The 14,186-nt window shown below is 41.4% G+C and overlaps 1 protein-coding gene across 3 annotated transcripts in view; it reads left to right on the top strand.

The window, feature by feature from the left end:
• The window catches only part of MIX23 (mitochondrial matrix import factor 23), a 28,825-nt gene extending 15,027 nt beyond the window's left edge, over positions 1-13,798 (top strand). Inside the window, exons 4-6 of one of the 3 annotated variants that reach the window (XR_010322463.1) lie at positions 2,745-2,804; positions 5,503-5,714; positions 6,612-13,798. Coding sequence is in view for 2 of the 3 variants with exons in the window: in XM_064288497.1 (XP_064144567.1) it covers positions 2,745-2,804; positions 5,503-5,553 (111 nt within the window). In the remaining variant the exon portion in view is untranslated. Of the gene's footprint in view, positions 1-2,744; positions 2,805-5,502; positions 5,800-6,611 lie in introns of those variants that run through there. The other 2 variants (XM_064288497.1, XM_003412964.4) reach the window with 2 other exon arrangements.
• Positions 13,799-14,186: the final 388 nt, after the last annotated feature.

The following is a 14,186-nucleotide window of genomic DNA, read 5'->3' as shown; positions in this document are numbered from 1 at the left end:
ATCTCTTCTGACTCTGGAGGCCATCAGTGTCTTTATGTTAAGTTGTGACTCAGAATCAAGTCATTACCTTAGTGAGCATATTTATACAGCGAGCTGCCAGTCTACAAATGACCAGTTCTTTACCTAAATGCCTTCATCCTTACCTCAGAAAATGCACATTCCCTGCTGGCACTGTGTAACTGCTGTGACTTAGGAGTGGGCTTTGGGAGGAAGCCAACCTGTTGAAGACTCAAAGCCTCGAAAACAGCCACCTCAGAGGTGACAGTTTCTTGGCGCTGGTGAAATTGTATTCCAAGTTGGCCGTAATGTCTGCAGTGTTCTAGAATAGAAATACATGGATTATAAAGGCAGACAGCTCTGAGGAAATACACCCCATCTCTGCCACTTGATGGCTTTGTAATCTTGGAAATTAATTTTTCTGAAGCTTTGATTTTTCAGCCTGTAAAATGGAATTAATACTCAGTAACTTCTTAGGTTTTCTGGGTTAGGAATAAATGCTGTAATGTATGTAAGAGCTAGCATATTGGCTGGTACATAGTTCCTTTCTTTTCCTTTTGAGTCTCTTGAACCCCATATCTGCTACATTAATGTTTACAATATTCCTAACCCATTGTTTCCACCTTCGTTTTTTCTTTAACGACTGCTTAGCGGGGGCAGGGGGAACTATCTTTTGTGGCCATGCATTCTTGGATAGTTTTAATTGTTCAAAGATATTCTTATATATAGCAAAACTCTGCCTCCTCGTAACATGCGTTTAATGTGCATTTATTGCTCCATCTTCCCTCTGAAGCTGTATAGAATAAGTCTAAATCTTTTTATACCTGACAGCCCTTCAAATATTTGAGAGCAGTTATGAAGGCTATCTTAGTGGCATGTTGTCACACACTGTTCTTTGAAGTTACTTCTTTGGCAGTTAGCCCAGACTTTGACAGAGTAGTGGAGCTTCAATAATTTTGGGCTCTCTAAAAAAAAAAGACCAAACCCATTGCCATCAAGTCGATTCCAACTCATAGCGACCCTATAGGACAGGATAGAACTGCTCCATAGAGTTTCCAAGGAGCACCTGGTGGATTCAAACTGATCTTCTGGTTAGCAGCTGTAGCTCTTAACCACTACACCACCAGGGTTTCCTTTGGGCTCTATAACCAAACCAAACCCACTGCTGTTGAGTCGATTCTGACTCATAGAGAGCCTATAGGACAGAGTAGAACTGCCCCGTAGAGTTTCCAAGGAGCGCCTGGCAGATTCAAACTACAAACCTCTTGGTTAACAGCCGTAGCACTTAACCACTATGCCACCAGGGTTTCCTTGGGCTCTATAGAGCTGATTAAAGCCTGAAACTGAATTGCGTTGGTATGAGCAGGTGGGCTTCTTCAGGCTTGCTATTACTCCATGCACAGCACCAAGCATCAGAAATGCAGTCCTTCCCCTGGCTGCACAGTTCAGCATATGCTGTGATACCAGCTCTGAGTCTAGGAAGGGGGTCTACAAGGAGCTACTGGGTCAGTACCAAGTTTCATTCTTCTTATTAGTGCTGCATGCAAATTTCTCAGCCCTCTTGCCTGAGCTGTATTCCTAATTGGGCAGGCTGTATGGCCTGGGCCCAAATTCATGATTGCCCAGATCTTGTCCAGCTCTCTGGTATTTGTTCCCAAGTCTCCTGGTTCTTGACTTTGCCTCGAGGACGTTGTCCTGGTTTCCTGGAATATTTTCAAGCTCTCTTCCTAGTACTAGCTAGCTTCTTTCCTTTTAAGTCCTGCCTGACCAAAATGTGACTAGGGGTTATTATGGGCCTCTCGTCTGGGCCCGGCAGTGAGATTGGCTACTTTTCCGATGTAGTAATTAGGTTGGCAGTTATAAGGAAAGTTACAAAGACTTCAGCAGTTTTTAGCCTCAGACCTCTGGCAGGATGGTCAGGGTGTGGCAAACTTGTACCTTTCTGGACCAGTTGGAAACCTTGGTGTGCAGTGGTTAAGAGTTTGGCTGCTAACCAAAAGGCCGACAGTTCAAATCCACCAAGGTCTCCTTGGAAACTCTGTGCGGTAGTTCTGCTCCGTCCTGTAGGGTTGCTATGTGTTGGAATCGACTCGACGGCAGTGGATTTTTTTTTCTTTTTTTTTGGACCACTTGGGCTTGTATTTCCCTCTTCCCCTTCCTTTCTCCCTGTTTCTCTTCTTTTTTCTTAACTTTCCACCCAGATCAGGTTGCTGCTTCCATTTCCTTCTTTTTGCTACTCTGTGCTCTTTTTGCAGATCTGTAGTTGTAGGGTAAATTCGTAGAACTGGAATTGTTGGATTCAAGGACGTGTGAATTTACATGTCTGATAAGTCTTACAAAATGATCTTCCATGGAAATTACAACGACATGTACTCCTACGTGTATCAGTGTATCCTTTCCCACACTCTCACTAATATTAGGTTTTATCAGGATTATTTTTTACATGTTTGTTGGCCATTTGTATTCCTTCTACTCTGAACTCCCTGGGGATTGGGATTTTTTTTTAAAGCTCCCTAGGTGATTATAATATACAACAAAGTCTGGGAACCACTGCTTTGTAAGATTTAACACCTGGTTAGCCGTGGGGAGAGTGGGCTGTGTCAAGGAAGGTTCCAAACTGTAGCCAGATAATGCCCTTCAAAGACAAGGAGGCAGGAGCAGGAGCTGGTTTGTTGGGAAAATACAGAATTAGGTTTTAGCGCCAATTTAAGTTTCCATAACTTTACTTTTTTTTCCCTTTCTTGCAGTTGAAATGGATGCAGTCAGAACTGAATGTTGAAGAAGTAGTAAATGACAGGAGCTGGAAGGTACAAATAATGTTGGTTTTTGGAGAAAACGAGGAGCCAAACTGTGAACTAGCAAAGGGAAGCCAAAGGAAGGGAACAACAGGCGCTTTGAGGCTCCAGGAGAATAAAGATCATTATAAGTAAATGAGGGCTTAAGCCTCCCGCCGTGGAGTCAATTCCAACTCATACCGACCCTATAGGACAGAGTAGAACTGCCCCACAGAGTTTCCAAGGAGTGACTGGTGGATTCGAACTGCCGACCTTTTGGTTAGCAGCCATAGCACTTAACCACTACACCACCAGGGTTTCCAATGAGGGCTTAACCTTTTTTTTTTTTTCAGATGAGCATTTGAATAGATCTATGTTATAAAAATTCACTTTACAGTCATGGTAGAATTGTATGACCTGTCTTGGTAACAGAATTGGAGAGCATTCCATATGACTAATACTAATTATGGGCATATTTGATATTTACAGTTATTACTCCAGTTAACTTAGAACCTTCAAAGAAATTATTTGTTAACATTAGCCTTTCTGAGTCCAGTTACTTTCCAGAAAGTTATATATCACTTAGCTGCCCGCTCACAGCTGCTTGTCTTCTAACACATTTGACCATCAACCTTTGTATTGTATGTAGCTTTGCCTGTGTCTGACAATAGGAGTTCTTACTGCTGATAGATTCACCCACTCCTTACTCCCGCCTGCAGCATTCCAGTTAGGTACTAGGTTGGGGGACAAATCCCAGGACCACACTTGTAGTTGGAAATCACAAAATTCTGATGTTAGTTTTCTGAAAAGGTGTATTCGTATACCCCACTCTAAAAATTTAAAGATTTCCAAAGGGCAAAATCTATTAAATATTGAAAAAATAAGCTGAAAATTCTGTGTTTTATCCTTTGAAATTAACTAATGGATGGGATTAAACCCTGTGCTTATAAGAGAGAGATTACAACCCAAAACTATAGTACACCAACTTGCTGAGCCATGAGTAAATTGCAAAACAGACTTTGCTTTATTACATATCCTTATCTAATCCTCTTTTTGCCACAATTTCCTATTCCAGTCCTTACCACCAACATAGTAAGGTGTTTGACACTTGATGAAAGATTTTGACAATATTTTTTCATTTATATTCTCTGGAGAGATAACATTTACTGTTGGAATGGGATGGAGGGGGTACAGTGAACATCTTCTGGCTTGAAAAACCCAGTTTATAATACATGTAAAATGTATTGTGGGAAGAGTGAAGCACTTTCAGATTTGATATTACTTTTAAAAGAAGATATCCTCTCTCTACCCCACAAAAGTGAATCCCCTGCTTGTTTTAAAAAGAAGAAAATGTGGCTGTGGTACAATAGGCCAGCAAAAAGATAGGAAGTCATTTAGGGAAATAATTTGGAGAGGCTCAGCCAACTCATGTATATCAAGGCCACTGATCTGGTCTCCTTTGATCTGAGTGTAGTGAGCTTCATGGAGATGTCAAGGCTGAGAATTGGAGTGAGATGAGTTATCAGACGAAAGGGCCAGAAGGAGTCTGTAACGTCTTTGCTTGTAATTGTGAAATACATATCCCAAAGAGTATATTTAACATGTCAGATTTAAAGATGCATGTATCCACCACCTACTTTAAGAAATTGAACAGTACTTGTACCCGAGAAGCTCCCTGGGTAGATAGTTCTTTATGATAGTCCACACCGGCCAGCACAGGTAATGTTTTACCTTAAAAATGATTTATTCGTTAAAGCAGCGAAGTAGGGGGGTAAATCCTGGGAAGAAATTCTTTTAGACTTTGAGGATTTTTTAATTGAACACTTACAATTTTTAGACACATGGTTCAAAAATTTTTTAATATTAAAGGCTGTACCGTAAAAATTCTGCCTCTCAAGCCAGTTACTTTCCCTTCCCTCTGAAAAGAAAGATCTGAAATTCTTTCAGATATTTATACGTTTTCTAATAAATATATGTATTCATTTTCTCCTTTGTTACACAAATGGAAATGTGCCATACGCACCTTGTTTTTTCCCTTTAATATATCTTGGTAATCTTTTCAAATCAGAACGTAAAGAGCTGTCTTTTTTTCAAGCTTGCATTGTAAAACATTGAATGACTGTGACAAAACTTTTATGCAACCAATCCCATATTGACAGGCATTTAGTCACAGAGAGTTCTTTTAACATTTATGATATAATATTTTGCGTAGATTTTTAGGGCACAAGGTAAAGAGAACAAAAAAATTAAATTCACACAGCACAGCACAAGACTGGTTTCCCTGTCAGGTATACCTCGTTGTGAGAAGGATCGGGTGCACATTTAGAAAAGCACAGCAAATATCTGAATAAAATTTATTTTAAAAGAAGAGAATTAAAGCTTTATCTTAAACTTATTTTACGCATTTTTTGTGTAATTGTCCAAAATATGTCCAAAATATGGAATTGAAATGTTGGTTAGTTACGAACTAAGCCGGCTCTTGATGATTTTTCCTTGAGTAATTAAAATTTTATAAAAATATTAACATTGTCTTGTAAATGCTTATCAAGGCCTCCATACTCTGAGTACCTGGTAGATCAGTTTGGACTGATGAGGAAACCCCTCTGTTGCCTAAATCTGTTGATACTACCAAACAGTAGTATCCTCCTGAACCATGCCACATTTAATTTAGTTCCAAGCCTGATTTACACAGGACGACTCAACGACTTTTGTTTCTGTTTAAATATATTAGGTGTTTAATGAACGCTGCCGAATTCACTTCAAGCCTCCAAAGAACGAATAAAGAAAGATACTGTTTTTTAAAGGACCGGGTCATCTCATAAGAGCTAAGCACGACAGACATCAACAGGGTGGGCTTCCTAGGATGACTTCTGAGCCAACAGTCCAAGACCTTTTGTTGATTTCAGCCCCACTTAGCCAAGACCTCAAATATTAATAATTCTGGTAATTATGGAGATATCAACTTCTATTTTATACTGATTCTGTAAAAAATAAGTTTTGTAACTATTAAAATAATTTTCTGATTCAGTGTGCATATTTATTTGGTTGTTTTCCAAGTTGAGACATGAAGTTCTCATAACAGAATTTGAACACAATTTTATTATCTGATTTGATTTATATTATATCTTTGATTTTTACAAATTTATTTGCATGAGCATAGACCTTTTATGGTCACTGATGAGTTTATTTGCTTGTTTTTGTGGACTTACTGTAGTGTAAGGTGGACACTGTCCCGAGATTTCCTGGTGCCTTGACTTAATCTTGTTTTCAGATGTAGAAACTAATTTGGGTGGAATTTTTCTTGGACAAAACAAACTTAGAAAAGGAAAAGGCAGGGGAAGGTTTACATAATAATATTCAAATGAGTCAGTAAAAAAACGGTAATTGCAGAATTTTATCACTACAAAAAAGCATTTTCTAATACAGAATGATTGTATTTGTTTTCTGTTGCTGCGTAACACATTTTCACACATTCAGCAGTTTAAAACCATACCTATTTATTATATCACAGTTCTGTAGGTCAGAAACCAGGGCAGACTCAACTGGGTTCTCTGCTTAGGATCTCACAAGGCTAAATGCAAGCTATCAGCCGGGCTGGGCTCTTACCTGGAGTCTCTGGGGGAGATCCTGCTTTCAGGTTCCTTCAGGTTATTGGCAGAGTTTATTTCCTTGTGGTTTTAGGACTGAGGTACCTGTTCCCTTACTGGCTGTCAGGGACTGCTTTCAGTTCCTAGAAACTACCCACATTCCTTGACATGTGGCCCCTTTATCTTTAAGCCAGCAATGGTGCATTAAGTCTTTCTCATATTTGAAATTTCTCACTCCCTTTTCTGCCACCAGCTGGATTCAGAAGAGGATGTGGAACAAGGGGTATCGTTGCTGATGTCAGATGGATCATGCCTGAAAGCAAAGAATAAAAGAAGGATGTTTACCTGTGTTTTATTGACTATGCAAAGGCATTCGACTGTGTTGCTTATAACAAACTATGGATAACATTGCAAAGAACGGGAATTCCAGAACACTTCATTGTGCTCATGAGGAACCTGTACTTAGACCAGGAGTCAGTTGTTTGAACAGAACAAGGGGCTACTGAGTGGTTTAAAGTCAGGAAAGGTGTGTGTCAGGGTTGTATCCTTTCACCATACTTAATCTGTATGATGAGCCAATAATCTGAGAAGCTGGACTATATGAAGAAGAACGCGGCCTCAGGGTTGGAGGAAGACTCATGAACAACCTGCCATAGGCAGATGACACGACCTTCCTCGCTGAAATCGAAGAGGACTTGAAGCACTTACTAATGAAGATTAAAGACCGTAGCCCTCAGTATGAATTACACCTCAACATAAGACAAAAATCCTCACAACTGGACCAATTAGCAACAACATGATAAAAGGAGAAAAGATTGAAGTTCTCAAGGATTTCATTTTACTTGGATCCACAATCAATGCCCACGGAAGCAGCAGTTAAGAAATCAGATGGCACGTTGCATTGGGCAAATCTGCTGCAAAAGACCCTAAAGTGTTAAAAAGCAAAGATGTCACTTTTCAGGACTAAGGTGCACTGGTGGGTTTGAACTGCTGACCTTTCAGTTAACAGCCAAGTGTTTAATTACTGTGCCACCAGGGCTCCTAGAGGTTTAAAAAAAAAATTAGGGTGGGAAAATTAGGGGCTATTTTAGGATTCTGTCTACTACAATGATCTAAACATAAGCCACGTGGCTCTAGCACAGTTACATCAACCAACTGGGTAACTGGTAGACCTGTGTCTATGTAGCTGCTCATAGATTATGTGCTTGGGAAAGAGCAATAAAGACATAAAGTGCTCACTGTTCTTTCAACAACTTTTTTTGAGCACTTATTGTAAGTATGTCACTTAGTTGTTGTGGCTATTGATAAATAAGATCTACTTTTGTGGAGATTAGAATCAAGTCTTCTCAAAAGGAAAAATTTTCTAGGTGCCAGCAGAGAAAAAGATTTTCTATAAGGCTTGCTTATTAATGAACGGTGCCTGACAATAGTTGTTTAATTATTATTGGATGGATGAGTGAATTGAAAGGATGAATGCAAGAATAAAGATAGAACTTAAAAGATCTCCCTGGTGCTGTTGCTTAGGAGGGAATTCAGACCCTTATTCATAACAGCCTTTGCAAAATTTCATTCAGCTTAATGGTTGCATCCCCAGGGCTCCTTAATTATGTCAGTAGGATGTCTAAGTCATTCCAGTATAACAGAGCTTAGGAAGATTATGGTGGTGACTTTTAGTGTGGTGGTAGTTGCCATCGAGTCAATTCCGATTCACATGACCTTTAGTATAAATAAATATTTATATTTATTTAGTATACCCTTCCTAGGCTTTTTGAGTCTAGAAGCTCCACTAAAACCTGTGCGGTATTAGAAATACTGGTAGCACAGCTTCCAGCCTCACAGCTATTACAGTATGACAAACCAACAGACGAGTGGCACTTAATCGTCCTCGTGTGGAACATGTACATAGACCAAGAGGCAGTTGTTTGAACAGAACAAGGGAATACGGTGTGGTTTAAAATCAGGAAAGTTGTGCGTCAGGATTGTACCCTTTCAGCATAGTTAATCTCTATGCTGAGCAAGTAATCAAAGTAGCTGGACTGTGGCATCAAGATTGGAGGAAGATGCTTTAAAAGCCTGTGATGTGCAGATGACACAACCTTGCTTGCTGGAAGTGAAGAGGACTTGAAGCACTTACTGATGAAGATCAAAGACCACAGCTGTCCGTATGGATTACACCTCAACATAAAACAAAAACCCTCACAACTGGACCGATGAGCAACATCGTGATAAATGGAGAAAAGATTGAAGTTGTAGAGGATTTCGTTTTACTTGGATCCCCAATCAACGCCCGTTGAAGCAATAGTCAAGAAATCAAAGGACACATTGCATTGGGAAGTCTGCTGCAAAAGACTTTAAAGAGTTAAAGAGCAAAGGTGTCACCTCGAGAACTAAGGGGCATTTGACCCAAGCCATGGTATTTTCAGTTGCCTCATGTGCACGTGAAAGCTGGGCAATGAAAAAGAAAGACCGAAGAAGAATTGATGCCTTTGAATTATAATGTTGGTGAAGAATATTGAATATACCTGGGCTGCCAGAAAAATGAACAAATCTGACTTGAAAGAAGTACAGCCTTAGTTACCTAGTGCTGCTGTAACAGAAATACCACGAGTGGATAGCTTTAACAAACAAATTTATTTTCTCACAGTTTAAGAGGCTAGAATTCTGAATTCAGGTTGCTGGCTCTAGGGGAACGTTTTGTTTGTCAGCTCTCGAGGAAGGTCCTTGTCACTATTGAGCTTTTGCTCCTGAGCAGTCTTCATGTGGCTTGGCACCTCGCTTCCATCATCTCTGCTTCTCTTGCTTGTTTAATCTCATTTGTGTCTCAAAAGAGATAACTCAAAATAAGACCCACACTAATCCAGCCTCATTAACATAACAAAGACAGCCTATTCCCAAATGTGTTTATAACCACAGGCATTGAGGTTAGGTTTACAACACATATTTTTTGGGGACACAATTTAATCCTTAACAATCCTCCTTAGAAGCCAGGATGACGCAACTTCATCTTGCTTACTTTGGAGTTGTTATCTGGAGGGACCACTCCCTGGAGAAGGACGTCATGCTTGGTAAAGTAGAGGGTCAGCGAAGAAAAGGGAGACCCTCAGCGTGGGTTGACACAGTGGCTGCAAAATGGGCTCCCACAAAGCAATGATTGTGAGGAGGGCGCAGAACTGGGCTGTGTTTTGTTCTGTTGTACATAGGGTCGCTATGAGTCAGGTCTGACTCAATAACTTTTAGAATATTTAACGTGTTTAGTTGTGATGAATGGCATTCAAAGCCTCAAATATAGAGAAGGGTGAATTATGTATTGCCCTTGAAAGTTGCTTTGCCTGTGGAAACAAAGTGTCTTGCACATCGTTGGTGCCTTACAACAATTTGTTGATATGATTTTGTTGCTGGAAGGATAGGCAAAGATTTAGCCAAAAAGAAGTAAAGAAGTAATGTGGAGAAGTGCAGAGAAAAGTCTGGCCCTTCCTCAGCAAGACAGAAGACAGCCACAGCAAGAAACAGCTACCGTCTTGTCAGGAAACAAAACATAAAAATACCTGCTCTCAACAAGCTGGTGTTTAATGAGGGAGACAGTGAAGAATTAAGTATATAGTGTGCAGAGCCCTGGTGGCAAAGTGGTTAAGAGCTTGGCTACTAACCAAAACGCCAGCAGCTCGAACCCCCCAGCCACTCCTTGGAAACTATGGGGTGGTTCTGCTCTGTCCTGTAGGGTTGCTAGGAGTCGGAATCAACTTGACAGCAACAGGCCTGGGTTCTTTTTTTTTTTTATTTGTTTATATAGTGTGCTAAAAGGTGATGGAAAAAAAAGCAGGGAGTCAGGAATGAGGGTAGAGAGTGGGCCGCGAATGACTGTTTCGCTGACTAAGAGAATATTATAATGCCCTAGCCTCCTCAGGAGAAAGACCTGCTGACCTGCTCCTGTAAAGGTTACAGCCAAGAAAGCCCTATGGGACAGTTCTCTGCCACACCAGGTTGCTATGAGTCAAAAATGACTTGACGGCATCCAACAACAAGAAGTCTTTGAAAAGATTCAACTGGAGATTAAAACGGTATCAAATATGTACAGTAATTAAGATTTTCTAATAAGTCATGCTCTTTTATAAGTTGTGTTTCACAGATGCCAGTTTGGGAAACGGAGCAATAACGTACCCAGAGCTACGGCAGCGGTGTCTGCTCATGTGCCGTGGCACTTAAGACCATCCAGGAATGACGCGTAACTGTGGTTGCATTTTAATCAAGACAAACGAATATTCTGCCGAGAGCTAGGCACTCTGATCGAACGTGTTAGGAATTACTTTGATTACTCATGATTTCTGTGTGTAGTTAGCCTTGTAGAATAATTGATTCACTTTTTAAAACAATACTTATTATATAATTGAGCATGAATATAATATTATATATTATAATATTTTAAAATAATATTTGACTATAAAGAAAATAGCCAAAAAGTAATCACTCCTGACAGGGGCAACATTTTTAGAACAAGTTTAATTTCATTCCATCATGTTTGGGAGGAGACCCAAAATTTTAACCAGGTTTAAGCAAAGGTAGCTTTTGGCTTCTGAATGCAGTGAACACCTGAGAACACCCTGTAAAAGGGGAGGGACACGGGCTTAGGTGAATTTGTGGATCCCCTGGCACTTAAAGATAATTGCTGCGTTATAATTTACACACACACACATATTGGGAACCCTGGCTGCGTAGTGGTGAAGTGCTACAAGTGCTAACAAAAAGGTCAGCAGTTCGAATCCACCAGGCGCTCCTTTGAAACTCTGTGGGGAAGTCAGAATCCATGGCAATGGGTTTGGTGTGTGTGTATATATACAGGGCCCTGGTGATGCAGTGTTTCAGAGTTCGGCTGCTAACCAAAAGGAAGCCATATGGGGCAGTTCTACTCTGTCCTATAGGGTCCCTATGAGTCAGAATCTACTCGATGGCAATGGGTTTTTTTATATACATATCTATATATAAATTGGAAACCTTGGTTGCGTAGTGGTTAAGTGCTACGGCTGCTAACCAAAGGGTCGGCAGTTCAAGTCCGCCAGGTGCTCCTTGGAAACTCTATGGGACAGTTCTATTCTGTCCTATAGGGTCGCTATGAGTTGGAATCGACTCGACGGCACTGGGTTTGGTTTGGTTTTATATATAAATCAAGGGAAACCCTGGTGGTGTGGTGGTTAAGTGTTCCTATAGGGTCGCTATGAGTTGGAATCGACGGCACTAGTTTTTTTTTTTTTTTTAATATATATAAATCATGATATAAGATAATTGCTTCAGTCTAGTTTTAAAAACTAGCAAGCAAGATTTCTTTCCTTCTTAAAATTCCTTAGTGGCTTCTCACTGTCTTGAAGATAAGTACAAATTCCTTAAAATGGTTTAGGAAGTTCGTCACACTCTGACTCCTGCTTACCCCCAGTCTCAGGGCTCTGTACAGCACACTCTGAAAAAAAAAACCCGATCCCACTGCCGTCAAGTCAATTCCAACTCATAGTGACCCTATAGACAGAGTAGAACTGCCCCATAGGGTTTCCAAGGAGCAGCTGGTTCAAACTGATTAGCAGCTGAGCTCTGAAACACTGCGCTGGGCTGTTCCCCACCAATGCTAAACCACTAATTTTGTGTTCCCAGAAAAATCCAATCTCACCTCTGAGCTTCTGCACAGCTCTCTCTTCCCTGGCCAGCTCTACCCGTGCTTCATGTCTCAGCCATCACTTCTTTCAGCGAGCCTTTCCTACCTCGCAAATACAAACTCTCGTTGTTAGTTGCCATCAAGTCAATTCCGACTCACGGCGACCTGGAGTGTGCGGAGTGTAACTACTCCGTAGAGTTTTCAAGACTGTCACCTTTTGGAAGCAGATCACCAAGCCTGTCTTCTGAGGTGCCTCTGGGTGGGTTTGAACTGCCCGCCTTTTGTGATTAGGTGTCCCTTTATGTTCTCCTATGACAGCACCTCCTGATATTTGTCACATTAAGTGACTGGTTTGCCTTTTTCCCCACCAGTTCTTGGGGGCTGGCTGTGGTCCTCAGTGCCTAGGAGACACTGCTAGTTTCCTCCCTAATATCCATGTCCACGTCCTTACCAGCAGGATCTGGGTTTTGTTTAGGGTGGCAGTGTGCCCAGTCTCCTGTAGCCTCAGGTAACAATGAAACAGTTCTGGCCAATGAGAGGTAAGCAGAAGCATATCTGAGAATCTTTTATTTTCCTGATAAAGACACTGCCCTTCTTCCTCATTGCCTTCTCCTCCTCCTTTTCACCTGGGGTGTGGTTAAGGAGGCTGGAAGTGCCTAGGATAGGAACTAATTATTTGCCTACTAGGTGATAAGCATGAAGATAAAAGCCACATGTTAAGGTTGGCAGAACAGGAAGATAGAAGGAGACTGGATTGCTGATGGCCTTGTGGAGCTGCCCTTACAGACCTGGGCTACCTGTCTCCAGAGGGGTCATTATGTGAGGCCAAGGATTTTAAACCATTCATTCAGGATGTTAATGGTAGTGGTTCACCTATTTGGTTAAGCAAACCATAAGTGATACACTGTTCAAATATTTGTTCAAGAAATAAAAAGTGTAGTAATAGTGCATTTGCTGAGTGGTTATTATGAATTAGACATCATTGTAAGTGCTTTACATGACTGCCCCATTTGGGAGAAGAATCTTATGAGATTCTGGTAGCGAACGCTGGAGAAGACCAGGCCCCACTGTAAAAATGGTGTGGCAGCAGTATCTGACCTCCTCCTCAAACTCCACAAGGGGGAAGGACAATCATTACCAGCATCAACCGCCCAAGGCTGATTCCTAGGCGAGGTCTGACATGCCATCTGTCGCCTATCTTTTTACCAGTTCTGTCACCAACTGTCCCTCTCATGGCACTCTCTACTTCTCTGCTGGGTTCGATAATTCATTGCCGTGCCACACAGAACTCACAGACCATACTCACAGCTATGGGATTTATTAGGGAAGTAACAGGTTACTATTCAGGATCAGGAAGGCTCAGGATACAGCTCTTCCAACAGGACAGCCTCTTCTCAGCAGTGCCTGCAGGCACGCCTCTCTCTGGCCCTTGGTCTCTGCCTTCCTCCAGCAAGTGTTACAAAGCTCTTTTATCTCTGCCAGTAAGTGCCCCCATGGCACCCCACTCCACCAGCAAGCCTCCTGCCCCGAGGCACTCAGCTCTTAACCACTGCACCACCAGGGCTACATATCTAAAATTCTCTTGAACAAAAAGAGCCTATCTAGAACATTCCCAGTGAATCAGATGGCCAACAGTACCTCCCTGTTTAATCCATTGACAATAGAACCTTTTCTCCTTATCTGACACTCTGGTGGCGAAGTGGTTAAGTGCTATGGCTGCTAACCAAAGGGTCGACAGTTCAAATCCACTGGGCACTCCTTGGAAACTATGGGGTGGTTCTACTCTGTCTTATAGGGTCCCTATGAGTTGGAATCGACTCGATGGCACTGTTTTTTTTTTTTTTTTTGGCACTTTCTCATACTGTCTTTTAGAGAATGAGGCATGTGCTTGGATAGCTTCTTGGGAGAAACTCTCCGCTATGTCTGGATTCAAGTTCCACCAATGGGAGTCTCAGGAACCTCTAGGGCGCTGGGGTGAGTCTTTGGCCCTCTCACAAGTGAGAACCCAGGCAGAAAATGATCAATTCAGTCCGTCACTTAGGTGAGGCAATCTGTTTCCCAAGACAGAACAGAGCAGGCATTAACTACAAAGCCTTGGCAAAATCATACCCTTTGACTCTTCACTGGGTCCAACAGCAGCCACTTAAAAACGTGACCTGTGGCAGAGAATTCTGAGTGTCTGACAGACAG

The sequence above is a fragment of the Loxodonta africana genome, chromosome 1 (genome assembly GCF_030014295.1).
Source record: "Loxodonta africana isolate mLoxAfr1 chromosome 1, mLoxAfr1.hap2, whole genome shotgun sequence".
NCBI classification, from domain to species: domain Eukaryota; kingdom Metazoa; phylum Chordata; class Mammalia; order Proboscidea; family Elephantidae; genus Loxodonta; species Loxodonta africana.
Note: the sequence above shows the minus strand (reverse complement) of the source record. Positions and strands in the feature narration are given on the sequence as shown.